Genomic DNA, 26,082 nt, shown 5'->3' on the forward strand with positions numbered 1-26,082 from the left:
GGCATTTGACAACTGTTTTAATTTGCAAGTACTTCCTCTTGGTGTGGTTGGAATACTGAAAAGTGCTTAAAAGTAGGACGGCACCTACATAACTGGCACTACAGCAGTGAGATTGTAGGTGTTAAGATCTGTAACCTAATGAAGCAACATAAGAAAGACATTGATGGGAGGTTCTCCAAAGCCACCCACTGTTACCTTCTATTAAAAATAAAATGCAGATGAGTGTGAAATTAACTACATAGAGTTTGGTGTAATGTATCTAGGAAAACGCAGTTTGCTGCTGGCAAGGGAAAGGAAAAAACAAAACCCAAATACATTTTCAAATCCAAACTTTCGTGAAAATCCAAATGAAAATCAGAAGAAGTGAGTCTCTGAATTGTGTACTTTTCTAAATACTCCATATTTCTCCAAATACAGATTTATCAGGATGTTGATTTATAGCACAACTACCCGCTTCTTACACTGTCAGTTATTTTACACATCATATCTGCCAAGCCCAGTTTAGTACCTCTTACAGATTTGTTCAATTCAGACAGTTTGTCAATATCAGCATGTTTTTACTCAGTGAATAGCTACAGTTCTCTCGTTATTTCTGTATTTCATCACAAAAGCAGTTTAATGAACCACATTAGTTGAAATTACGTAACTGGAAATGTGTGGTTTCTTTTTTACATTGTTTTATTAAGAAAATAAGTATAAAAATATAAATATAAAACAATATGACTCAGCATTCAAACAGCATGAATTCAGTGTATGACAGTTTTCTACAACATACACTTTCCATTACATGTTACACCTATATGATGAAATGAATCCACAGTTTGACAAATAAACTGCACCAACCATTCACATGAACATTGCTTGTCAAACAGATATAGCAAATAGTATATAGGATGTCCATCATTAAAAACATTTTGTACATGTACAGTATTTAATGGAGCTGGCTCGAAAAGCCATTCGACTCCATCCCTATCCCACCCAAACCCAGTCCGGTACCATTAAACATTGATAGTATACAATACTACTATCGCTCATGTCAATTACAAAACACATTGTCCACATCATTGTTCACAAAAAATCCTAAAATTCAAAGGCATCTTTACTGATTATGACCAAAAACAGTAAAACTTTGAGATTTATACTGTATCTCCATTAAGAGAAAATTCTGCACAGTTCAAGTCTTAATTTTCATTTTAGCATCCACATGTGGATAGCAGTGATTTTTGTTTAAGTGTGTGTGTGTGTGTCTGTGTGTGTGTTTATTTTTGTGCCTGCACACACATTTATGAGAATCAAATAGACAACTAGTTAACTAGCAAGCTAGCTAGCAAACTAGACAAACAGATAGATAGCTTGATAGGCAGACAGACAGTCAACTAGCTGGCTAGCTAACTGACTAGACAAATAGCTGGCTAGCCAGATAGCTAGATAAACAGACAGAGAAGCATGAACTTGGAAAAGAGAGACTATCTTTGTCTAAGTTTCTCTGCCAGGGCTCTTCCCTATGTACATCTCTGCCAACTTTTTGAATTGTGGTCCCCAGTTGCTGAGGTAATCATATTCCTGGTCCCCCTCAGTGGCAGCGGACTCCAGGGAACTGAGGGATTCTGCCAGTGACCCAGTGCCCTCATAAGCATACGTGGCCAGGGAGTCATAAGGGGGTGCTGTTGGATCTGAATCATTCTCCTGAAGCCTCCCATTAATGAAGTCCCTGACATCCGTGTTATCCTTTATAGGTGATGTCCTCCGAAAGGGAAACAGCATTTCGGGTATGATGTCCCTGCGTAGCTTGTTAGCATCCATCACCTCTGGGTTGCGCAGCGTGCCAATATCAAAGGCCTGAGTGTCCTCCTCTCCACCCCCTTCATCGTTGTAGCTGACAACGTTGTCTCTGACATCCTCTTTGGAGATGATCAGAGGCTCCTTCTTCCTCTGTCTCCTCAGGGCAGCAAACAGCACCACAATCACTACACAAGAATCAGCGGGAAATGCAGAGAGAGAAAGCACAGCATAAGATGTCTGCCTCCGAACATGTGTCATGCATTAAAGAGCACAGGAGAGCAAAGGCACATAGGGGAAACACATTTGCTACCAGTGACAAATCCTCAACACTGCCTCAGGCATTCACCTCCTATTATTGAAGATTCAGTGAAAAAGCTTTTTATTTCTTTCCCCCTTGAATGTTACATTCACTGTACAAAATGCACGATGGTTAGAGGACCCTTTTTCATTCTCTAACATGCATCCTCATCTTTTTTTCTCCCCAATAGTAAAAGAGAATATGAGATTGCAGAGTGAGCATGTTTTCAGTGAGTGACAGTTTTGGAAGAAATGTATTATTTTAAATTAACCTGCTATTCATCAGATAAAAAGATAACACAGGTAGCATAGTTTTCTACTTGCATCCCACTTGGACGTTAATTTTAATGCCTTCAGGCTAAATTGCTGAGTAGTGTACTTTAGGAACATTTGTGATTGACCAGCGTCATTTTTAAGGAGATGCAGCAAGATATGGACCAGCTATGACGAACTGTTCCAGCTCAGTGCCTGTCTTTTGGAGTCAAGCAGAGGTGAATGAGACAGTCTGTCAGGGAGCTTCAAGCGCGAAAAGCGTTGGATAATGAGCAGATGTCATGATATTTTGCTCAAGAGGAGAGTGCAGAGTTTAACCTTCAGCACACTAAATTTGTGCAATGCGGTCTGCCCACCACCTGACAGAATTTAAAATTTGGAATTAAAGCAGACAGACACAAGAAAATCTGGTGGCTTGTATTAGAAATTTAGTCACTCGAGGAACCTCCAAAGCAATATTTTGACAGAAGGAAGGAGGAAAAGGGTCAAATTCATCTCATGAAAAAGGTTAGGGACAGAGGAGTAAACACATACACATTCATGAGGACAGATCTCTACTTGTCTTTTATTTTGCCCTCAGCAGTTTGCAAGGAATCCTAAGCCTTAAGTGCTTCTATCAAGTATTATGCTGACAGAGGAGGTAAGGTTCAGTGATGGTTGAAACCCATTACTTATTGGACATGCACTTAAAAAAATACTCCTACATGTTTTTTAAAATTCTCCTCAGTAGAACTGCTACTGCTGTTCCCTGACTGCGGATCACAAGGACTTGTGAAAGAAATGCTTTATTACTTAGGAAGGAGCATACAACCTTACCTCCCAGAGAAATACCGACTGTTTAGTTAAGTGGTTTTATGTCTTAATGAAGGGTGCCTAGAAGCACCATTGTACTCCTTTTTGAGACAAAAGTAATTATGTTTGATTGTTCACATTTTAAAAGGAATCCAGAAAGACCCCATGTTGCACTTTGCTACCAGTTATATAATTTAAGATATTTTAAAGATTTTCTCAGGGTCCTTGATTCTATTTGTTATCCATACCAAATGTAATAGTCTGTTCAAATGTCTAAAATTGCATAACTCCTTGTTTTCTCAATAAGCTACTTTGTACCCTCAATTCTCCTTAAGGAGAACATTGCAGTGGGTACTTTTGGTGTTAGCGTTTTCATCTCATTTAGTAACACTAGTTTAACACGTAACTAAGTTTCCATGACAACTGGAACCACCTGGTTTAAGTGCTGATGTGTGGCATCCTTGTACTGGCCACATTTGTTTGCATGGAACATGGTCACTGGTATTACAAAGGCAGGTTTCTATTTTAAACCTTTTTTGTATAAGCCATCTTCACTATGGTTTGCAAGCTTTTTATGGTCATCAGCCAGCTCATATGAAGTAGACTGAGGCACTTCACTCTGTTATTGTTAAAACAATCTGTAATGTTTGACTGTGAAATACTTAAATCAGCTATTCTTTAATGCAGGATTTAATCATTGTTTTAACATATTAAGATGCTAAGCTGCTGCCAGTCAAAGTGGAGTCCCTAGATAGAGTGGCATCTTTTAGGGAAAAAAAATTTGGGAGTCCAACCTTTTAATCAATTCCCTGTTTATAATGGCAGACCTTGTGATAGAAGAGAGATTCGGTTTTTCGACTCCATGCGGCCACTTAACAGCATGTACTTGAGCAAACAAGTCACTCTGGTCCATGTTATTGACTTTTTCAGCCAAAATTGCCTGCAGCATGACACGTATAAGGCCTGCCTGGGGTGATAAGTTTGCATTTTGGAGTTATGGTAACTGCTAATATGCCAAAAGAACAGCAAGTTCTCAACATAACCATGGTAGCAATGGTAATGAGGTTGGATAAGAAGTAGACAGATAACTAAACATGTGTACCAATGGGTTTGATGTGACCTTCAAAGACAGGTAAGCCTCGATTTAAAAAAAAAAACAAATGAATAAAAAATCTTCACAGACCTCTTCCAAAAGACAATGAATAAAACTGGGATCAGCAAGAATTCTGTTCATTTCAATAAGTGCTTTACTTGTAACAATGTTTCTTAAATCCAGTTTCTTTGTTGCCACGTCTCATAAACCAAGAGTTCTTCCATGGCAACAGATGTTCTTTAGCTAACCTGATGATGCTGTGGTTTTCTGGGTTTCCACCAGAAAATCTTTTACTCCCAGCAGGTTTTACCTGGATCTTATTTGCTAAAAATATAATATTATATTGTTTTCTTCACAGTAGTTCTGAACTTTAAAGTCTCCTTACTGCTTTTATTGCTTACATCTCATCCCTATATTACACTTAAAGCATAATAATGTCTTGCCTTGTACATACACCTTTACCCTCAGTGTTTTTCCATCAAGTGGATACTTAAAAACCATTCTGGTTTTCTACATTTTTTTCCACTGTTTGATTTTTGCTCATTTGTAACTAGATATGTTACACCCCTACTTTATAGAGTTGTGCAACTTGTTAAAATACAGTAATAGAGATGGAGCTGCAGCTGTTTTTGTTTTGAATGATTTATAATTGTTTTCACTGACTTGAATTGAATATGAGAACCGAGTTGCTATTATTTGCACTGAATACTGTTGTGCCTAAATGAAGAAGCAAACATTACAAGAATAAGAAGTTAAAGTTTTCATGATCCCATGAACGAGCCATCCATTGTCAGTGAACAAACTGGTCACTAACACAATAAAGCAGGCCTGGCTAGTTACCCTAAAGGGAAGTTAGTTTAAAATTATTATTATATTTATTTATTTATTTATTCTTTTTGGTCAAGACTTTTTACTTCTTTCATTAGACTCACAAAAAGCAGAGAGAAACCCCCCCCCCCAAAAAACAGATTTCATAGGCACCTTTAGGCAACTGCTGTTGTGATTTGGCGCTATATAAATAAAACTGAACTGAACTCAAGAGTGGACTTACTGAGAAGGATGATGACACAGAGCAGTATGGCCACTAGAGCTCCAGTTGTGAGACCATCTGAGAAGGGCAAGACCTCAGGGTTACACGACTGCATGTTTCCACGGCTGTCACAAGCACACACGCGCACGATCAGTGTGCTGGTGCTGCTCTGAATGGGGTAGTCGTTGTCAGAGATCACTACAGGCAAGAGGTACATGCTCATCTCACGGCGGCTGAAACCTCCCCTCCGTGTCAGGATATTGGCAGTGTTATCTGTGGAAACATTCAGACCTTGTCAATGACGAGATTTTAGAATAGCTTTCTTTTAATTTCTGTAAATAAAGGCTTTTATTATAAAAGCAAATTGCAGCTTATTAGGTAATTATAGACATCTTCATTCAAAGGCACAGTAACCTGGTCCAAGTATGAAGTTGTGTTTGTTTGTTGAAATTGTGAATATTTGTCCTTGTTATGAGTCTGTTATGTCACATTATCTTACAGTATACATGCCATTATTTAAAGTCTTAGACTAAATGGAGAAAACTGAAAAAACATGTAAAGTTTTCAGACCTGTTACTGCATGGCTACTGAACAACCATTGCATATCTTGTTTGAAAAGCTTCATGAGCATTTCCACTTTCTTGAAAAGCAAATATTTTCTATTGTAGAGCAGAGAAAATTAAAATATGTTTGTAACACAGTGCAGTCCAATATATCTGACTGTGAAGGTTGGCATTTCCACTGTGTTTATTGTGCAGTGAAAGATAATTGGCAATCAACTAGAGCTCTTCAAGAAAGAATACAAAAATTACAACATCAGAAAAAAACCCTGTAATCGCACAAGGCTTTTGATTTTGAATCATTGTTTATTAATGAGGATGTATTTATGAATATTTCTAAGAGTAAAAATGGTAAAAAAAAAGAGAAGAATATTTTACCTTCCCTGTCATCAATGGTAAAATTGGGATTGGTGGGACTTATACTAAACACAAACTTGTGTCCCACGAGAGGTTCATCTGTGTCAACAGCACTTATTGTCTGAATCAACTGTAAAAAACAGAACAAAAGGTTAGGGCAAAGCATTAGAAAGCATATGAATATATGCAATTAATGTCGTAGAACACTGGAATAACTTTTAAGACATTTGTCAGTTTCAGGATTTGGGATATTTAATGAAACACAAATATGAATTATGAAGTAGTGTGGATGAGAATTGGTCCATTCACATGGCAACAACTCAAACTCTAAATTTAGACATTTAGACAGGGTCAAGACGACCAACTGAAGTTCAGTATCAGAATAGGGAAGAAAGGTGATTTAAGTGAATTTCCACATGGCATGGTTGTTGGTGATACGTGGCCTTGTCTGAGTATTTCAGAAGCTGTTGATGTACTGGGATTTTCCTGTATAACCTAGAGTTCACATAGTATTTTCTAAAAAACGGAAACTATCCAGTGAGCTGCAGTTCTTTGGGAGAAAATACCTTGTTCATACCAGAGGTCAGAGGACAATGGCCGGACTGCTTTGAGCTGATAGGAAGGCAACAGTATCTCAAACCAAACCAAGGTATGCAGAAGAGCATCTCTGAATGTACAGCAGCAGAAAACCATACCAGGCACCACTTCCATCAGTTACGATTAGCAAACCGAGGCTACATTTTGCATCGTCTCAACTAAAGTTAGACAATTATAATATTGGAAAAAGGTTTCCTGGTCTGATGAGTCTTGATTTCTGCTGCAAAATTTGGATACCAGGGTCAGAATTTGATGTAAACAGCATTAAATTTCCATGTCAGGTGCTTCCAGCAGGATAATACACTATCCCAAATAAATAAAGTAGTTCTAAAGCAGGGTTCCAACAGCATCCCAAGCCAATACAAGCAGCAGATTTAAATGTAATTGTGTCATGAAAATTGTGTCTGGGAATACAGTCGCATCTAAGTATTTTCTGTTGTGTGAATACTTATGCAATATATGCAGCTGACGAATTTGACCCTGTGCTTCAGTGCCATTTATATATATTCTTATTTTGCCCATGAAACCATGATAATGACGGAAACCACTGATACCTGTCCTGCCTTGACATTCTCACAGACAAATGTGTCGTAGGACATGGCAAACTCGGGGGCGTTGTCATTGACATCCAACACCTTGATGAACACTGGCACTCGAGTTGTCTGACGTGGATTATCTAAAATGATTACATAAATAATTTCAGTTATTTATGGCACAGATGAAAAATTATTATTATTATTATAAATTGGATATCAAAAACAACAATTACTTATTTCTGTAGCCACCACAGAAATGTTGTGCCATTTGGATGTTTCTCGGTCCAGTGCTTTCAGTGTTGTGATGGTCCCATTCACAGAATCAATGTTGAACAGCCTCTCCAGATCTGTGTGTCGATCAATGGAGTATCTGCAAGAAATAACGTAGTTATTCATACCAGTGAGATAGAAGTGCTCACAAATCTCCAAACAGACCAAATCACGTTAACTCTACAACAGATTAGTGTTATTGTTGTTGTAAAATGAAGACCAGTTAAAAGTCATTCTGCTTGCACGGGGCTGTCTTTGTGAGAAAAAACACACTAACGTCCTTATCTACTTAAAATTGTGTTTTACAAAGTGCATTAATTCCTGCAAAAGAAACTGCTTTCCAGGCTCCCCATTGTCAAAAGATGATACATCTTTCTGTGAGCCTGCTCATTTGTCATAGTCACCTTTCATACACAAGTGAAACTGGAATATGCAACACAATACGCCATGTGGCATTGGCTCAAGAGCAGCATATCTCTGTGTCAGAGATGGGCAGGCGCCATATGTGTGGAACGGCGGCGCTGAGCTGTGTGAATCGATACAGCAAATTAGGCTCTTTCACTTTGACTTTGTGCAGTGCCACAGAGGGCTTACATAATTCCGGGAAATAAACAGTCTGTATTCACTTCACAATGCTGCCGCCATCTTCCACTGGGAAATCACCAAGAGGGACCCATGAATAATATTCTCTCCCCCCTTCTACACTGACACATGGCTTGGCTGATGGATTAGATTTAACTAAGTGGGCACATTTTAATCCTCACTCTATAAAACTGATAAGAGGAGACTTTGTATTTCGTCCATGTGTTGCTTGTTTTTGCATTGATTTTATTCTGGTATAATTAAAGCTGGGACAATGAGTTTTGAAACAATCAAATTACTACAATAAAGCATTACACCCAATTGGCTGGTTAGGAAATCTTTGCTTAACAGGCCATTGATTGTTTTGCAAGTTTACAAAATTGCGAGTACCTAATTCCAGATGAAAGGGAATTTGTTGTTGTAGGCTAGGAAAGCTATTTGGCATTTTACTCAAAGAGTCTGGCACAGTGTAAGGCCTCAGCACTTCTGAGCCCTGTAGCATACTTGACTGGCTTGTTGTCAGCATCTGGGTCCCTGGCTGATACCACACCAACAAAGCTGCCAGCAGCCGTGTCCTCGTGCACCTCGATGATGTAAGGGTTCCTGGTGAAAATTGGGGGCTCGTCCACATCCTCTACCGTTACCTTGACCGTGGCGTAGTCTTTGAATTGCAAACCATGGATGAACCTTGCATCCAAGTAGGTATTTTTCACCTCCACTCTGAACTCGTAGTCCCTCTTAGTTTCATAATCCAGTGGCTAGAGATGAAAGCACATCAGAAGTCAAGCTGTAGACGTTTCCACTTAAAAAGAAAGGGGAAAAAAACTATCTGCCTCCAGGATTTTGATGTGCAATTGATTGCTTTTCATTTGTCTGCCTTTATCTTAATCATATTCCAAATTCTAGGTTACAAATCCAAATAAGGAATACTGATCTGGGGATCTTTTGAGAGAATTTGTAGCACACAAATTTTTATATTATTCATTTTACTACCTTAGGGTGATTTTACATTTCAGTTCAAAAATAGGCTGTCATATTCTTTTTACATCAAAACTGCTAACTAATATCTAATCTGAAACTATGCTGTCCTGACTTACTGTTTGAAGTTAAATGATCTTTATTTTAGATATTTTACATATCTTATGTCAAATTAAAATCAAAACCATACTTTTGGGCTATATTTCAAACTTTTTCCCAAATCTGGAATATTCAAACCAATTACAAAATGTGAAATAATGTAACTACTTTTTTTGTCTGATGTTACAGCTATGACATTAGCTGGTTACTTGAACAGTGACTGTGTAAAACACATATAAAATATTATAAGAAATAGAGAGAAACAAAAGATGAAATAGAATTGAGGTACCTTTTTTATTATGATGACTCCCTCCTGTGTGATTTGGTCAGTGATAATATTAAAAATGTCATGACCGCCAACTATGGTGTACTCCATCTCAGCATTACGGCCCACATCTGGATCATCAGCCTTAATTCGCCCAATAGCAGCTCCAATCACTGTGGACTCGACAGCAGTCACACGGAAGGAATCTAAACATGACATTAAATGGGAAAATCTTTGGTTGCGTGCTTGCTTCATTAATCCATGATCATTTTTATTGTACATAGATTCAAAACTCTTGTCTTAAAATGCTTTGCAAAACAATAAAGTACAAGAGGGAGGCCTCTTACGATTCGCAAAGCGAGGCGGACTGTCGTTTACATCAGAGAGAGTGATGCTGACTGTAGTGGTTCCTGAAAGCCCTCCCATCTGCCCAGCCATGTCTTTAGCCTGGATCACAACCTGGTAGTTTTCCTTGACTTCTCTGTCCATACCAGGGAGAGCTGTCTTTATCGTGCCTGGAAATAAGAAAAAAGAAAAAGTTAGTCACCACTTTTGCTGTTTTAAAGATACATTTTATTTTGAGAAATTATTTCCTCTCTTACTGTAAATGCGATGAGATTATTATCAATTCTGTCTCTGTCGCAACCATGTCTGCTAGAAAATTACATTTATATGCCTCTGATTTAGTTTGCCAATTAAGTTTTCAAGGGAAATCTAATTGCTGCCCGGATTATGTTTCTTGGCAATGTTTTTTAGTGTCAGAAGTGCTACATTTGTATACCAGATGCACGATGCAGTACTTTTCTCTGTCTTTTCTTTTCTTTTTATGATTACACAATATAAGCATTTTGTTTAAAGTCCTTAATAAATGTCATTTTAGTTTGGTTTTACTTACTAGAAATAAATTCTGTGACAACCTCTGTAACATTGTTGAGAACAATACCTTTCAGGGTCAGCTTATGGTTGGAAATAGGGAATTTTAACCTGCTTTGTGAATACAGAGCCCAGTTGTTGTGATCGAACTTTCTCAAATCATTTTCTTCTTAAATTATAAGGTAATCGCTCTGTAAATAAGACAGTGTGCAGTTGTTTGTTGCTTTAACAGGGCTTGGTTGCATCAATCTCTGTTTCCATCTGACACTGAGTGAATGCTTAGAGATGAAATTGACATTGATCGTCCCATCTAGCTCTGTTTGGTACGACAGCCTATCAGCCCACTTCCCAAAATGTCAGGCATTACTTATATCCAATTTTAGAAATGCTGTACGTAAATAATGGGACTAATGGATTTGAAAGGTTTTGTCTTATTAATATTTTATGACTCACAGACAAAATGTTTGGTTTCTTCCATGATATATGCAAGATGAAAGATTACATGGCTACAAGTACCGCAGTGTTCTTGTAAATATTAAACTCTTACTTTCCTGACAGAAAACTTGAACCTGAACACTTTTTTTCAGCCAAACACAAACACAATTGGAAATTTCAGCTGAAATTAGTGGAAGAAATCAATCTTGCACTTATTTGGATTAATAACCCTGAGAGTCAGATGAATCCCCCTTCTTCCGATTTAATTCTCACACACATTGCAACACATTAGAAGCTGCTTCTAAGAGATCCTGCTGCGTTTGGCTTACCATTTTCAGAATCCACAGAGAAGTAGGGCTGTCCCTGTAGAATGCTATACACAAGCTTGGCACTGTTCCCATATGTTTGATCATCAGCATCAGTGGCAGTTACAGTGACAACAGATGTACCTGCAAAACAAACATCGAAAGTCAATTTTAATTGATTCTGTTACTGCGCTTATTAAAACAAGACATGATCAAGTAACTGAGTCAACTTTTGAAATTTAGTTCCATGTGTATAGAGAAAGTTTTCTGCAAATCTGACACTCATTTCCAGAAAGCCAGTTGCTCAAAGTGACCATTATTAACGCCATCAGTGTCCTGATATTGTTCGTATTTATTCGACGACCGGGCCTCTGAACAAAATCAATTTTCTCCAAAAAAGCAAGCATGCCGAGATAGGCGAGTGACTAAACAGTGAATCAAAATTGATAACCTACACTTTCAGACTGTGATTAGATCTCATCTGGATCCACAGTCAAAATTATTACTTTGATTAAACCCAGGTAATGGGTCTAATTTAAATATCAGTGAGACTAAAAAATGATGGTTTGTCAAGCCTTAAGGAAAGAATACTCTCTCTGTCTCATAAATCAAACCTGGTATGAAAAGATGTAGTAATAACATACACATTTAGTTTTTCAATTCATGCCATGCAGTTTTGACTAATGACACGCCAGCCCGTAGCCATTTTGCACACCAATTACTGTCATAAAATATTTTGTGAGAAGCTGAAACTATAATAATAATAATAATCCCCCAAAAATGGAAAAGGTTTCCCCCCCTTTCTGTTAACAGCCCAAAGTGTGGAGAGATAAAGGTACAACTGACATGCTTTTATGCTCGTCTAGGTACAATTACCACTCAACTAAATCATTTTTATTTATGTATTTTTTATGCGACTGAAAGAGTGTTTGCAATTACTAATTACCACCAGGACACATACACTGGGGACTCTAAAGATGTGTCTAAAAAAAAGTTCAAGCTTCGAAAGAACTCAGTTCCTCTCAGATATGCTGTCACTGAAATCACTTCCATATTAAGTCCTGTATAATCCACCCAAGCGTTTCAGTAGTGCTACATTGCGAATACTGTCCTTGGCATTCAGGAGACCTCTGCCGTGTCCTGTTTGGGTCTAACGGTCTCCGTGCATACTAATGAACTCTCGAACATCTGTCCCACTTAGTCCCAGCACTGATAGTATAAAAGGAGGCTGCTGTTTTTTTTTTATAGCTGGGTGACTTGGCTAACCAGTGTGTTCAGACTGAACATATAAGGAGGTTTATTAGCGGTGGGGTAGCGGTGACACTGAGCCATCCTTTGCCAGTCTTTGAAACTAGGACGTCTAAGAAAAATGCATTATGAATTCCAAATGGAATATAATTTTTTGTCATATAGGCAATTGGGTTTTGATTTACCCTTGATTGTTCCCGTGTATTAATTTGTGGTTGCATAATTGAGGATTGATTTCAAGTTGCATGCATTACTTTCGTAAGCTTTGTTTATATTCATGCCAACTGGCTTATTTATATTACTTGAATGGAATGAAGTGGAGTGCAATGAAGCAAATCCTTAATTGGAAAGACTGTGACAATCTAAACTTTTAATATTTCTACCGCCTATTAAAAATGGCAAATGGCATTACTTGTTATGAATGCCCAATGAGCCTGACCGCGCGAATAACAATCGCAAAACAGCAAATAACTGTGAAAAAAGTGAACACAGCGTCACATTAAACCAAACCAGCTGACTGATGAATAGTGGCTTGCTTTTTCTGCATTGCCTGAAAATTGTTTTGCCATATTCTATTAACATTATAATGGCATCAATTCTCAGATAAATAAATGTGGACTAATGGTTTTCCTTATAGATTTAGAAGCTAAATATGATCTTTAGTTAATTGTTTAGTCCAATGGGGATGCGATTTTTCAGAGCACTAATGGCCAGTTTTATATTGTAGCTATCCAGCCAATTAACAGTTGTTGATTTAATTTTGTCGATTAATCAGTGTTAAAATTAAACGAACCATAACTTACCCACTTCAGACATTTCAGGCACACTAGCAAAGTAGATTTCCTTTGCAAACTTTGGGGCGTTGTCATTGATGTCATGAATTTTGATATTAAATTCAGTGTCAGGCTCCAGCTCTGCATTGGTGTTTCTGTCCAGAACCTTTGCGTTCAGTGTGTACATGGCTTTTTCTTCTCTGTCCAGCCTCTTTGTGGCGTGAATATCCCCAGACTTCTCATCAATCAGGAACAAGGTGCCTGCCCCATCTCCAGTCAGGATGTACTTCACGTTGCCATCGCCCTTGTCCATGTTAGAGTGCAGCTGAAAATCAGAGAGATCCATATTAAAAATTGAAACGAATCTTAAGACAGACCTGTACAAATTGTGTTATGTTGTATGGGTGTGTAATTGGAGGAATTGCACACTCTTCCGTCATGGACTTCAGGCTGACAAGAAAGCTTCAGCTTTCAGTAAGACGCATTGATTTTGTGTAACCAGTGGCTATAAAGTACAAAGCTATTTAAAATTTAATTCTACTTTTGAACACTTCTCCATACAATAACAACAGTGCTTCTCAATGCTAACATCAAATGTAGTTGCTGTTGTTAGTTTTTCAAGCCTTTGGAAATGATCTAGAGAACTTTGCTTCTACATTTCTCCCTAATTAGATTTTCTTTAACTTTAAATAAGAAAAAAACCCACTGCATGCACTACTGGTAGGAGGGAAATGATTTTTTTTGTATTGCCCTCGTCTTTCTCAAGTTGGCCAGTTTTTCCTCTTTTGCCAATTTTGACTTTTGTTCCTTTGTGAAATAATTGTGTAAACCCACGAAGGAATCTGGTTCAGTCTTTGAAAATGGTGCCTTTGCACCCAGAGCATCAAGTGTGACGCACTCCATTACTCCAAATCAAATTAGTCGTGGATTTTTCTTCCAGATTGTGCCTTTGAAAAATGATGAGAACCTGACCCACAGCAACAATTGCTAAAATTAGTCACCTCTGACCTATCCATCACCTTGAAGCATCTCCTAAGTGTCACAGACGAGTAATGGTGGCATACTGTGACAGACACTTGATTCAAGCTCATTACTGTACTGGATCTGTCAGCAGATATATTTAGAGCACTATCTCATGGGTTCACATTTTAAATGACAAGTAGTTAGGGACACAGAATGTACGTCAGTAACTTATTAATATTAATATCTGCATGCTGTGAAGAAACTAATTATTTTTTCCTGCAGTTGGAAGAATAATGTCAACAGTACAACTCCGGATGGAAATCAGAAATGTATTACCAGAGTGGTAGCTATTCTCAGGTAGAATTAAAAAATAAATAAATAAGGATGCATGTGAAAACAAGATGCTGTCAAGTTCAGATGAACAATAGACACAGCATTTGGCACTGTGTGGGGAAATATTTTCAAGCAGATGAACTCTATTATCCAAAGGCTATTAAAGAGAAATATCAGTCAGCTTGAATTTTCACATATATTTGCGTTCTGAGACAGTCTGTTCATTGTTGGTGAATGTGAGCCGTAGGCCAGTGAACCAAGGATTTAAGATGTGTTATGGATGTGAAAGCTGCTACTGCTATTGACTATGAATGACAGTGTAATTTTAGCAGCCAGGAAACTGTTTGTGTGAATTTTTGCATTCAAATAGGCTTCATATCTTGGCTATGCGCAATTGCACTCTTCAAAAAGAATCTATATTTCCACAGTCACCTTATCGTTAAAAATAATTTTTCATATATTGGCATATAGGTTATAGGAGGGTTAGCTCACTACGCATCACTGGAATCCTGTGCAACATAAGAAGAACATATTTCATTACTGATATTCAAAACTGTGACTCCTCGCATACTCTTGTGTGCTAACACTGTGATAATTAGGCCAGCGCAATTTCAGACCATGTCACACCACAGCAATTGCATTTTTTTTCATCTTTTCATGATATTCTCACATTTTTTTCATCTGATTATTACCATATTTTTCAGGCTTGTTTGTTAATCCAGTTAAAAGAAAGCTGAGAAGCAAAAACAACAAACAATGAGCCATCAAAGGAGCCTAAACCTGTGCAGCCAAGCTGTCTCAAAGATAATAGGAATTTTACAGTCTTTGCAGAGCCCTGTATTTTACATATTTCCCTTAGTCTAAATTGAACCCCCACCCCCCACCCAAGCCCTTTCCCTGTGCACTTGTGCCAATTATTGGATGTCGACATAACGTTCCCTTCATAGTCATGGGTAAAAGAAACATTTTCTCCCCATGGCCATATAGATTTCTGACTTAGTGGAACTGCAAATAAGGAGGGATTCTGCACAAGTAAGCAATGTTAGGAAAAGATACCACAGCATCTAAAAATAATAGTGTTTCTGTTCTCCTGTTGTCAGCAAGGCAATGAGCCAGGAACATGGGATTTTAGGATTTTATTTCTTTTGGGATGTCCTATAGAAACTGCATTCAGTACTGTAATGCACTTTAATCATATATATATATATATATATATATATATATATATAATACTTTTTTTTTTTTTGAGAGAGGCATGAGGGGTGTTTTTTCTTGAAGCACACAGTTCAAGTGTGCTAGACTTTGTATCTAACATGTAGCGTAAATCTAGTACAGCTATAAAAAAAAGAAAAACTTCCATTGACACTCTCGAGAAAGTGTGGCACAAAGTGTTTTTCACACAGCCCTTACAAAATCTAATGTTTGCACTGCCACACTATATTTGCAGAGATTTAGTGGCTCTCCTTTCAAGGCCTTGCAGCACAAACACAGCGTTTTCAAGGCCTTACAACAGAAGCACAGAAGAGAGCCTTGATGAGTTAAATCGCCTTGCACAAACACTGAGGAATTGTCAGTAAAGCAGCAAAATCATTGGCAATTCTTGTCAGGTCTCTGGTAAGCATTGCTTGGTGCTGCAAAGAGGAGATAGCAAAATAGAGTGTAGAACGGTTACAGAATAATCACTCGTCCTCCTCTCCCCCCGTCTCTTAAGACATAGGCAGGAATTCTTTACTATTAGAGCCATGTACTATAATGTGCAATATGTTGGTTAGAGGTACAGCTTACAGTATCTCTGTTGCGCTTTGTGTTTTTTGTAACGCACACAGGTTCGGCAAAATTCATGCAGAGGAGTGTTAAGCAAGGCCTTGCAAAAAGCCAAGGATACTTATTGTCAAAATATTAACACCACAAAGTGAGCTACCTTGAAAGTTTTAATTTAGGCAGCACATTTTGTCTACAAGGCACAAACACAATGCAGTGTACCGAGCATTTAATAGGATTTTGTTCACTTCAGACACACCACTCATATGCTGCACAATCCAAAGTTTGCGCTTGTATTGCTCAGCATTGCAAGCGTTCACACTTCATAGCCCTGCTTAAGAAGTAGGGCACCACAGCTGCAGACAGTGAGTGCTCACACTCATTAATGCCCCCATGAAAGTCAGTTAAAATGAGATTTGGTGGATTTACACTTGGATTCTACACACTCGCGCTACATAGAATATATAAAAACATAAAATACACTCTGCTTTTTAGCAATTTGACAACTGCTGCCGAATCTGGCTGAAAATACGACTTTAATAATGAAGTTATTTGTCTCCATCATCCTGTGAGGTATCTGACTGCACTATTCATTATGTAAGCCTCAAAGCTGCGTGTCTTTTGAAGTCCTGATAAGCAATATCATCTGCATTTATTATAGTGCATTTGCAGCCGTGCACTGCTTCCTTTTCAGTTGAGAAGTGAGGCATACGAGTGTGAGACTGTTCTTTACATCACATTTGATTGCCATCACCAAGAAATCAACCTCAAGTGAGAGTTAGTGAGTGTGTGTGGGCTGATTGGAGAGCTTTGATTGAATGTGAAATAAACAAGTTCTGCTACAGTGCGCTACAAAGGCCATTAAGTGATCTTTATGTGAAAGACCATCGAGGCTTTGGTGGCTTTGTGCTGGGTACTGGAGTGCTTTTTACATTTTCTTTCTTCCCTTCATACCTGTCTGTCTGTCTGTCCTTCTTTGTCTTTTTTTTACTTCTACCTTTAACATTGATCTGGCTTTTTTTGATTGATCTTTGTTTTTCTGTTTATCTGTCTTTGTCTGTCTCTTTCTTAAGGTCTCACATTTTTTTTTGTATTAGTCTTGTAAGGTTATAATCTATATATCTAATTCTTTCTTTCATTCTTTCTTTCTCCTCATCTTTTGTGATTTTTCATATTTTGTTTTACAGTCTTGTGTTAAAGCTAAATCTTTCATTATTTTTCTTTTTTTCATATTGCTCTTTTTTTGTTCGTCATTCATTCTTATCATTCTTTTTTATTTTATCAGGCTATCACCATCAGTTTTACTTGTCAGTCTTTTGTATTGTATTTCACATAGTCTTTCCGTTTTTTCATATCAGTTTTGTCCTATAATCTTTTATATAGGTCAGTTTTTTGGGCCATTTTTTGTATAGTCTTACAGTTTTCAGTTTTTATTGTCAGTCTCTGGTTACAGTCGTATATTAAGAGTATCTTTCATATAGACCTTTCCATCTTTGGCATTGTTTCTGTTATTTAGCTTCCATATGATCTTGTTTGTTTTTCATTCAGTTTCTTGTGACAGTCAGAGGGTCTTATGTTATTTTGATCTTTCATATTTTTTTCTTATTTTATTTGCAGTTCTTGGGTTTTTCTTTCCTGTCCATCTTTTGAACAGTCAGAGTTACTCTCTCAGTTTTCTGTATCAGTCTTTTGTATATCTTTCTATATAATCTTTGGCATTAGTCCTGCTTTCTTGTACTGACTTGGGCCCAGAGGGTGCTTGGTATGTTTGCTCGATAAATGAGAAAAATTAGTGATTAAAGTAGGGTTGAAAGTAGGGCACTGATTAATTTAGTCATAGACAACTAATTGATTGATCTTTTAACTTGTTCACTCTTAAACTCTCCTTAAACTTGGTTCAGGCTATGTGCCTTCATCTTAACTTATTCTTTGTCTGTTTACCAGTCTCTGTTACCATCACAGTTTTTTCCCTGTGGTTAAACTGATGGAATTAGTGATTTGTGTCAGCTTCCTCTGTAAAGCAGAATGGCAGCGTGTGCTTGCCCTATTTTTCCCCCTCCAGTAATTTATTATAGGCTCATGTTTTTCTGACAGTTTAATAGTGAATGATATTGGACACAGGAGGAGTGCGGAACCGGTGAGTGTGATTGCTGTCATGCCACAGAAGTTGGGTGCCAGAAAGCATCAAAGAGTCGAGAAAAAGCCACATCACACCAGTCACCGACATATCACTGGATGGCCCCATTTATAGTTAGCATTTCCTCTGCTGCTTCATCACATAATACAACAAGGTGAATTTCAGTGGCCTTCTTGATTGATATGTTTTCTTCTTCCTCCCTCTCTTCTTTTTTTATTTTTACTGTTCCTTTCTCTTCACCACATCAGAATGATGGTTTCAGCAAAAGAAGTTGTCATATCCCCCGTACTCAACCTTGCACAAGACACTTGTTTACTCCAGAGAATGAGGTGTGTGATGAAAGCCAGCTTCCTCTTAGAAAATTGGCTGTCGACAGTCACCTCATTTCCCTCCCTTGAGTTGATAACTGCAACGCTCCCCATCACACCTGTCTTTATGGTGCTAGCACGGGTGAGCTGACAAAGAACTGTCTGAAGTAGGTGGGTGGAGAAGAATAGCATTGTCCCAAAACTTTTTGGGACGATTCTTAGGAGAGTCTTGCAGGAGCCGAGTCTCATGTTTTTGTTTGGCTTGGATTTGCTATGGTCTTGACCTCATATTGATATTAAATTTGCACTTGTTCTATGTGCTGGTGATTTACAAGCTGCATAAACTCATATACGAGTTTTGAAGTGCTCCATTTCATGGTGAACGCATGTACAAATGCCATAGTTTGACTCCAGTAGGTGCCACTGTCTATTTATTTTTATTTCTGTTTTTCTTGTATTATGTATCACCCATCACTGTGTTCTTGTACATCCATGCCTATTTCAACAATATAACCATTCCTGCCTCCTCAAATTTGAAGGTAGGAATGGTCATATTGTTGAAAAAGGCTGGTCCACAGGCTGTTTCAGCTTCTATATGCTTTGACTTTTTGTCTCATTATGATCTCACAAAAATTATTATAAAGCCAGAAATGGTTGTTTTTGGTATTACTGTTAAAATGGGATGTTATTGTTATATTAATGCTGTCCGCCACATAAAAAAAAGTCTGTACTTTTATTTTAGCTGTAATAGTATGTTTACACTGCACAGGGTAATCAAGAAAACCATGGAAAAAGTGAGGTTGTGTACACTTGTTTCTGTCTGATAGCTCCAGTAACTGTGCCTGTAACAGCCAGATTTCTGGCAGCCCATTCATCTTCAGCCAATTACATCAAACACTACTTCGACAAGCTAAAACTCCTATAATTAGTCTACAGACAATGTGGTTGGACGTTTTACCTTGCCGACATATTGATGGTCGTTTCCTGTATATTCCTCGAGCAGAAAGAATTGATTCCACATCCATCCACGTTTGGACCGCTGAAGAATCTTACCATCACTCTCTGGCATCCCAAACAGATTCCCAATATTCCCAGGCGCAAAAGGAAGGGCAATAGTGGGCCAGAGGATAGAGAGCATGAGGAGCAGCAGAACTTGATTGGTTATCATGGTATCCAATCAGCTGGGAAATGTCCTGAATGACTTCCGAATTATGGTGATAAGCTTCTGAGAGGATCAGCACTGGAAGGTGGTGTCATCAGAACAGACATTGTATTCCTTTCTTTGATCTCCTTTAGATCCCTGTGAAAAGAGGAAACTGTATTCAAGAAAAAGACCATGACAGTATACAATTAAAACAGTCAAACAGCATGTGCACTTGTGAAAACAGCAGCTTTGCAAGCCATGGTACTCTGTGTACAATGACTTTTCCTTCAGATTTCCTTCAGATTTTGCTATACAAGGCCAAGAGCTGCACTAGTTATTCAATCACCTTAAAAGCTTCAAAGCCATGATTTAATGTTGAGGCTTGTCTAAGAGCCGTAAGCTTAAGAATAAATTAATATAGTGTCATCATAAAAGAGTGTATATGTTTTTCTAGTAAAATTGAACTTATCTAATGATAAAAATAGAGATGAAGCTAACGTGGTGGAACTGATTTGACAAACTTCTAAGTAAATGATAAATGAAAGGCATGAAGTATAAAGAATTTCAAGACAATAAACATAATAAATGTATCACCAGATGACTTCGGTAATCTAAGTGCATAACCAATGGAGTGGATGTCAAGATCAAATTCAGTTTAATGAATCGTGCTTCTTGTTTTGTATCAAAATGATCTTTGACTTTGACATATTCATTATGTGATAGGGTTTAATGACATTCCTTTTTTTTTTTTCTTGGAAGCAGTTATTCATGTACTACATTTTTACTCTTAAGTCTCCATCACAGCAACATTCCCCAGAGACCAGAAGCATTTAGAAATATGTCATTCAATCGTGATGGCCAGAAAAGCAAACAAACAAACAAACAAAGTGGCTTGAACTTTAGAAAACTACATAAACTTTAATGGAGGGACTACAACACCAGTGATGTATGAGTGGTCAAGCAGTGGTTGTCTTGACTTCAGTCGCTTTTTCACTACAGTGGAAACACACTAAGCCAGCAATGATTAGCCTGCAGGGAAACTTTGCTAGGTCCTATTAATTTTTCAATGGGCTACTCCACATCCTTTATTACCAACACTGGCATCCTATCGAAATCATCTTCCTGTAATCAGCCGGAGCAAATTTTTTTTTAGATGCAGATAATTTAAGTTTAGTAAATATGGTAGAATTCACAATCAGACATATCTCTTCCACACCCTGCATCTTAAAGGACTGTGGTGCACTTTACTAATTATAACTTGCATTACTGATGATATGCAAACACTGATGAGATGCTTCAAAGACGGTGAGCATGTTTAAACAGCTTAATACAGGCACCTCTGGGAGAAGTATGCTTCTGACATGAGCAAAAGATATTACCCCAACATCCTCTGTAGATTTTTTTTAATGTTCTGCTTCACAGTTGTTCACTTACATTTTACAGCTACAGAACAGACTTCCACTAACATATGTATAAATGGATCGTCTTGCTAAAGGGAAGTCTGTCTTTTTCATCTCTTCCATCCAGTTCACCCTCCTTACCCACTTCCTCACAATTTTTAGCTCTACTTAATTTTTGCATCCTTTACTGATGGCTAATTTCATAGATTTTTATTCCCTGAAGATGTTTTGATGCACTCCAAAAGGAGAAAATCCATATAGACATACACAGAATTTCCCAAACCACCAAAATTATCCCCAGGTGTCTGTCAGGCTTTGTGCCTGTGAAAAGGTATTTTGTGTTATTGGCAGTCTTCTTCCAATACTTCACTAAAGGCTGTATCCCCACTGACTGGTCCTAATAGGTAATTTGGGTGTCCATGCATAATTGATGGTCTTTTGTAAGTTAATCCTAATAAATCTTACCTCTCTTCCTAAAAGAACCCATTTAGCAGTGTCCCTTTATAAAGGTTAAGGTACGAGAGTTACCCCAGCAAGCACTCGCTGTGTACCTCAGGGAACGCTGTTTAAAAGCCCATGCGAGTCGATGCCTCTGCTTTTGTTCAGAGAATTTAAAAAAGGACTGTGAAGTAAGTCACATGAACAAAGGATCTATTAATGTCAGGGAACAAATTAGTATTATGTTTCTAATGATGATAGCGAAATGGCAAATTTAAGTACACGCAGTACTGTGAATAGAAAATCAAAACATGTAGCTGATAGATCTTAATTTGAAACATTGTATTTATTCTCAGTGACTCGGGGAGTTTAAATGAATTAAATCTGTTACGTCAACAGTAATTCTTCAATAACTGATCAAAGTTTTTTATTTTTTTTAATGTATACGATATATGGATGAGGTAGAGGAGAAAGCTATTAAAACTATGTAATAACTCTAACACAAATTTCATTGACATGGTAGGACTGACCCAAAGCTTTTAAGAAACTATAAAGATGTTGAACAACAGGCTGCACATATGAATGAAATCCAGCGTTCTGAAAGTACAGAGACTTTAATTTTGTCCAAGTATTGCCGCAGTAACGGAGATGAAATGTAGATATTGTTGTAAATTGCTGATGTGCTACATTTTTTATGTTAGTTTCTTGCTCATAATGTGACATTAGTGTGACACGTGCATTGCCGAAATCAGGAAACGCCGCCTTGCAATTAATCTAGTCTGATGCTTGTGATTGCATTTTCTAATTATCATCCCAGCCTGTCCTTGAGTTTTAATAGCATTCTGGATATTAATCTTTGATGTGGTGTGCCTATTAAGCATTAGGCCAGTGTTTCTTTTCAGAATTCTTCCAAACACTCCATTAAAGGATGAGCGAGCATGCTGAATGTATGCCAGATCCTATATACGCAAACTAAATTATCCCAGCTTATTCAACCTATTAAATCGTGGAGTTTATTAAGAAAAAGTTGTTTATGATTAGATTAACTTGTAGGCAGCTTATATGGCTTGGCATTAAGGCACACAGATGTGAAGGGACAGAATTACTTTTAAGTGTTGTCTAGGGTTGTTATTCTTAATCTTGGCTAAGACACAGTCTGGCAGTTGCTCTGCTTTGCTCCGTTTCTGTAATCTGCAAATTATACATTCTTGTTTTGCTGAATAAGAATATCTTTGATCAGATATAAACTAGCTGTTCATCAGGATATGCTTCCTAGAAAAGCGCAGGCTTGCACATTAGTCTGTGTAAAATTTTATGCCCCCGAAATTGAACATGCAGGCTTGCCCATGAAGCCCAAACCGAGCACGCTAACCTTGCACTTTTATTCTCTGACGCTAGTGAGACAATAATTATAGATGCAATATGCAGCAGAGGTCTGGCTAGTAAACCTCTTTAAGAGTTCTCTGCATAATAAACTGATAATCCTCCGTACATGGGAGAATATTGCTGCAAACTTTGGCACTTGAATATGACTGTGGTTACTATTTACTGCAAATGTCTGCAGTAAATAGACTTGCCATGTTTTAATAAGTATATAAGGGATTTAGCTGTTTAGTGAAGATATAAGACACAAAAAGGAGTTGGAAACCGCCCTACTTAACCAAAAATTCATTTTGGATGACACTGATTTATCAAATGAAAATAGTCCCCCAAAGTAACACAATACATTACATTATCCATGAATAGATGCATTGTTACATAAGGGTAGGACAACATAATAAAGACTCAGCTACACAAAACCTCCTACCTCCTACACCAATATTGACCCACTTTGAAACCACAGACTTTTAGACCCCATCGAAATTCTAGTCTTATGTTGCACAATCAAGGAATTCTGCGCGTGAATATATTTTAAAAGTGCCGTGAATAAACACAGGCAGAGGTGGAGTAATTGGAAAAAGAGAAGACTAAGATGGAGAGAGGGCACAGGAAGGCGGCAAGGTCATCGAACTGGTGTCATGATTAGTCTTGGTGATCTTTTGTACTTACACTGTTTGTCCAAGGGCATGATTTATAGCAAGAAAATGCTGTATTTTTTGCGGTGACAAATGCTAACCATATATGCGAGGTTGGTGCTAGAAACTAGTGTTATGTGATTGGCAGTTTGAGTGGCTCCAGTGATTGCTTGCCGGTATTGACAGAGCAGCACGGACAGAGTATAAATCTAGCATGAGGGGCGTTGATGCACCAAGCTGCTGCACCTGCGCAAACTTCCACTTGGTGGAGCCCTAGACCTTCCCAAGTCGGCCTCTGCCGGCTGCAGTCTTTGGCAGACCTCAGCAAGCTTTACTCATGTTTTGAAATCCTCAAAGCAATTTTGTGATACAGTGCACACTTCCGTGTTGAAAAGCTACTCTAAGGGGGTTGTGGATGCAGGGGCGTTATTCTTGAAAAGGGTGCGTTGACAATGAAAAGGTAACAAAAAGAGATTAAAAGAGGAAAAAATGTTTATGCTGAGATGCATCTAGGAGAGTGTAACTAGGTAGGAATGAAAGTCTGACCAAGTAGTTTTAGACAGAGACCGGAAAGAAATTACAAATACTAGAATTTAATTCAGGCGCAAAGCGAGCTTATTACAGTTCCCATTTTGTTGTGAAAATGCACTCACTTCCCACTCTTGCTTCTCTGTTTGAACATATGTAGTGTTTTGCAAATATGTATTCATGTCTGATTCTTTAAAGCCAGCTTTGCAAATGCTCATGAGAGCCTCTTCGCCTCTGTGGGAGAATGGATTTCCACCTCTTTTCATTCTAATGCTGAAAGGTCGCTCCATAGCTGACAATAATTCAGGGACCGTGTTAGTGGCTAATTTGCACTAAACAATAATGGTGTTACACGGGCATCCTGGCGCACACGACTAAACCCTCATATATCACTTTGGTGACTGTGAAGCCGTCTGCGTGTGAGGCAGCACACAGAGGGAGTAGGCTGCTGCTGTTGCTGCTAGAAAGGCTGAAAAAGAGAGTCAGGGTTGGATTAAGTTTGTGCTGTGGAGGACATGCACATATACGTACACTGTAACACTGTTGGCTGCTCTTGTTGCGGTGCTCGAACACCATCATAAACACCTTCATGCATTTTTAGAGATATGAATGGTACAGTGCCTCTCCATCAAATCTGCCCACAGCACATCACAAGTGTGAGCCGCACTCACTGGCTTTCAGCAGACAGACAAATACATCTCCACACACACACATAGAGTCATATATACAGCAGAAGTGCACTTAGGTGTATGCATAGGCTATACTCATGCATATAAGCTATGCAGGCAACCATGGGTGCACAGTATGGAGAACATCACACTAAGAATAAGTGACAAAGTTTGGATATCAGACTACTAAGTATTTTACATAGTCATAGTATCTTACAGGTACATATTATCTCCTGTGTGACAGGTGTCATGGGCTGAATATTTTACAATGTCAAAAAATATAATGAATTTTAAAAAAGCTAAAGCTTTTTAATTTTTTTTTTTAAAGAAAGCACCCTAATTGATCCTTAAGTTTCATTTGTAAAAAGGCAAAAAAATTGGAATCTACTTGGATATCACAATGTGAAGTTTCCTTGATTTTCAAGTCTTCCTTGTACATTCAAGAAAATTTAAAAAAATAATAAAACATTTCAAGGTATACAAAAAAATAAAAAATACAGCTAATTTGATTCAGCTGTTTTCTAGCTCTTTGAAGTTCCAACACTTCTTTTCCTGAGATATCCACACTGCTGCATTAGTCTGGCTTTGTCACAGTGCAAGGAGCAGATCATCCCCTGGAGTCTGAGAGCAGACAAAATATAAATATACCCTTAAACATTAATCAGAAAAAGCCCTTACCTTTGATTCTCACAGCTTAGCATCCATCTGTGTCACTGAGTGCACGGTACTGTGTTCCTACTCCTTAGCAGTGCTTAGCGGTGGAGACTCTGACTCCTCACGGCAGTGCTTACATTCCAAGACTGACAACAGCACAGCTGGTGCGAATGTGTATGGGAGTGTGTGTGAGTGTGTGTGCGTGGAAAAGAGAGAGAGTCTCCTGCTTACTTCCCTCCCTTGCTCTATGCTTCGCTCTTTCTCTCTTCCCTCCCTCGCTCCATTTCTCCTCCCCGCTCTCTGGCTTCTCTCCCCTTTCCTCCTCTACACTTTCTTTCTATCATCTCTTCTTGCTCTGTCTGTGTCTCTCTTTCTCTCCCTCCCTTCCCTTCTTTCCTCCCCCTCCCCTCCTCTCTCTCCCTCTCTCTCTCCCTCTATCCCCTCCTCTCTCTTTCTCTAGCCGTGCATCACTTCTGGCGGTGGATGTCACCGAGGCTGAAGCTGAGGCGACTCTTCCCCTGATTGGCTGCCATTCACAAGTTAGCGATAAAGAAAAAGGGAGAGAGAAAAACGAGACAAAAAAGCATG

General features: G+C 38.3%; 1 protein-coding gene across 1 annotated transcript; it reads right to left on the reverse strand.

The window, feature by feature from the left end:
* cdh10a (cadherin 10, type 2a (T2-cadherin)) lies at positions 1-25,778 on the reverse strand. Its single transcript, XM_040044240.1, has 12 exons — positions 25,519-25,778; positions 19,606-19,947; positions 13,176-13,470; positions 11,149-11,268; positions 9,859-10,026; positions 9,536-9,717; positions 8,674-8,927; positions 7,551-7,687; positions 7,336-7,457; positions 6,206-6,314; positions 5,289-5,540; positions 1-1,967 (listed from the first exon to the last, which is right to left on the reverse strand). The coding sequence occupies exons 2-12, from the start codon at positions 19,813-19,815 to the stop codon at positions 1,477-1,479; spliced, it is 2,340 nt and encodes a 779-aa protein (XP_039900174.1). The 5' UTR covers positions 19,816-19,947; positions 25,519-25,778; the 3' UTR covers positions 1-1,476.
* Positions 25,779-26,082: the final 304 nt, after the last annotated feature.

Source organism: Simochromis diagramma, unplaced genomic scaffold, assembly GCF_900408965.1.
Source record: "Simochromis diagramma unplaced genomic scaffold, fSimDia1.1 OVJJ01000602.1, whole genome shotgun sequence".
In the NCBI taxonomy this organism is placed as follows: Eukaryota; Metazoa; Chordata; class Actinopteri; order Cichliformes; family Cichlidae; genus Simochromis; species Simochromis diagramma.

What these genes read in the sequence shown, in the direction of transcription:
- cdh10a (XM_040044240.1), bottom strand. Translation starts at nt 19,815, where the DNA reads ATGATAACCAATCAAGTTCTGCTGCTCCTCATGCTCTCTATCCTCTGG. An exon ending in ACCATCAATATGTCGGCAAG is followed by an intron (nt 13,471 to 19,605) that starts GTAAAACGTCCA and finishes TCTGATTTTCAG; the next exon opens with CTGCACTCTAACATGGACAA. An exon ending in CTGTGTCATCATCCTTCTCA is followed by an intron (nt 1,968 to 5,288) that starts GTAAGTCCACTC and finishes ATTCTTGTGTAG; the next exon opens with TGATTGTGGTGCTGTTTGCT.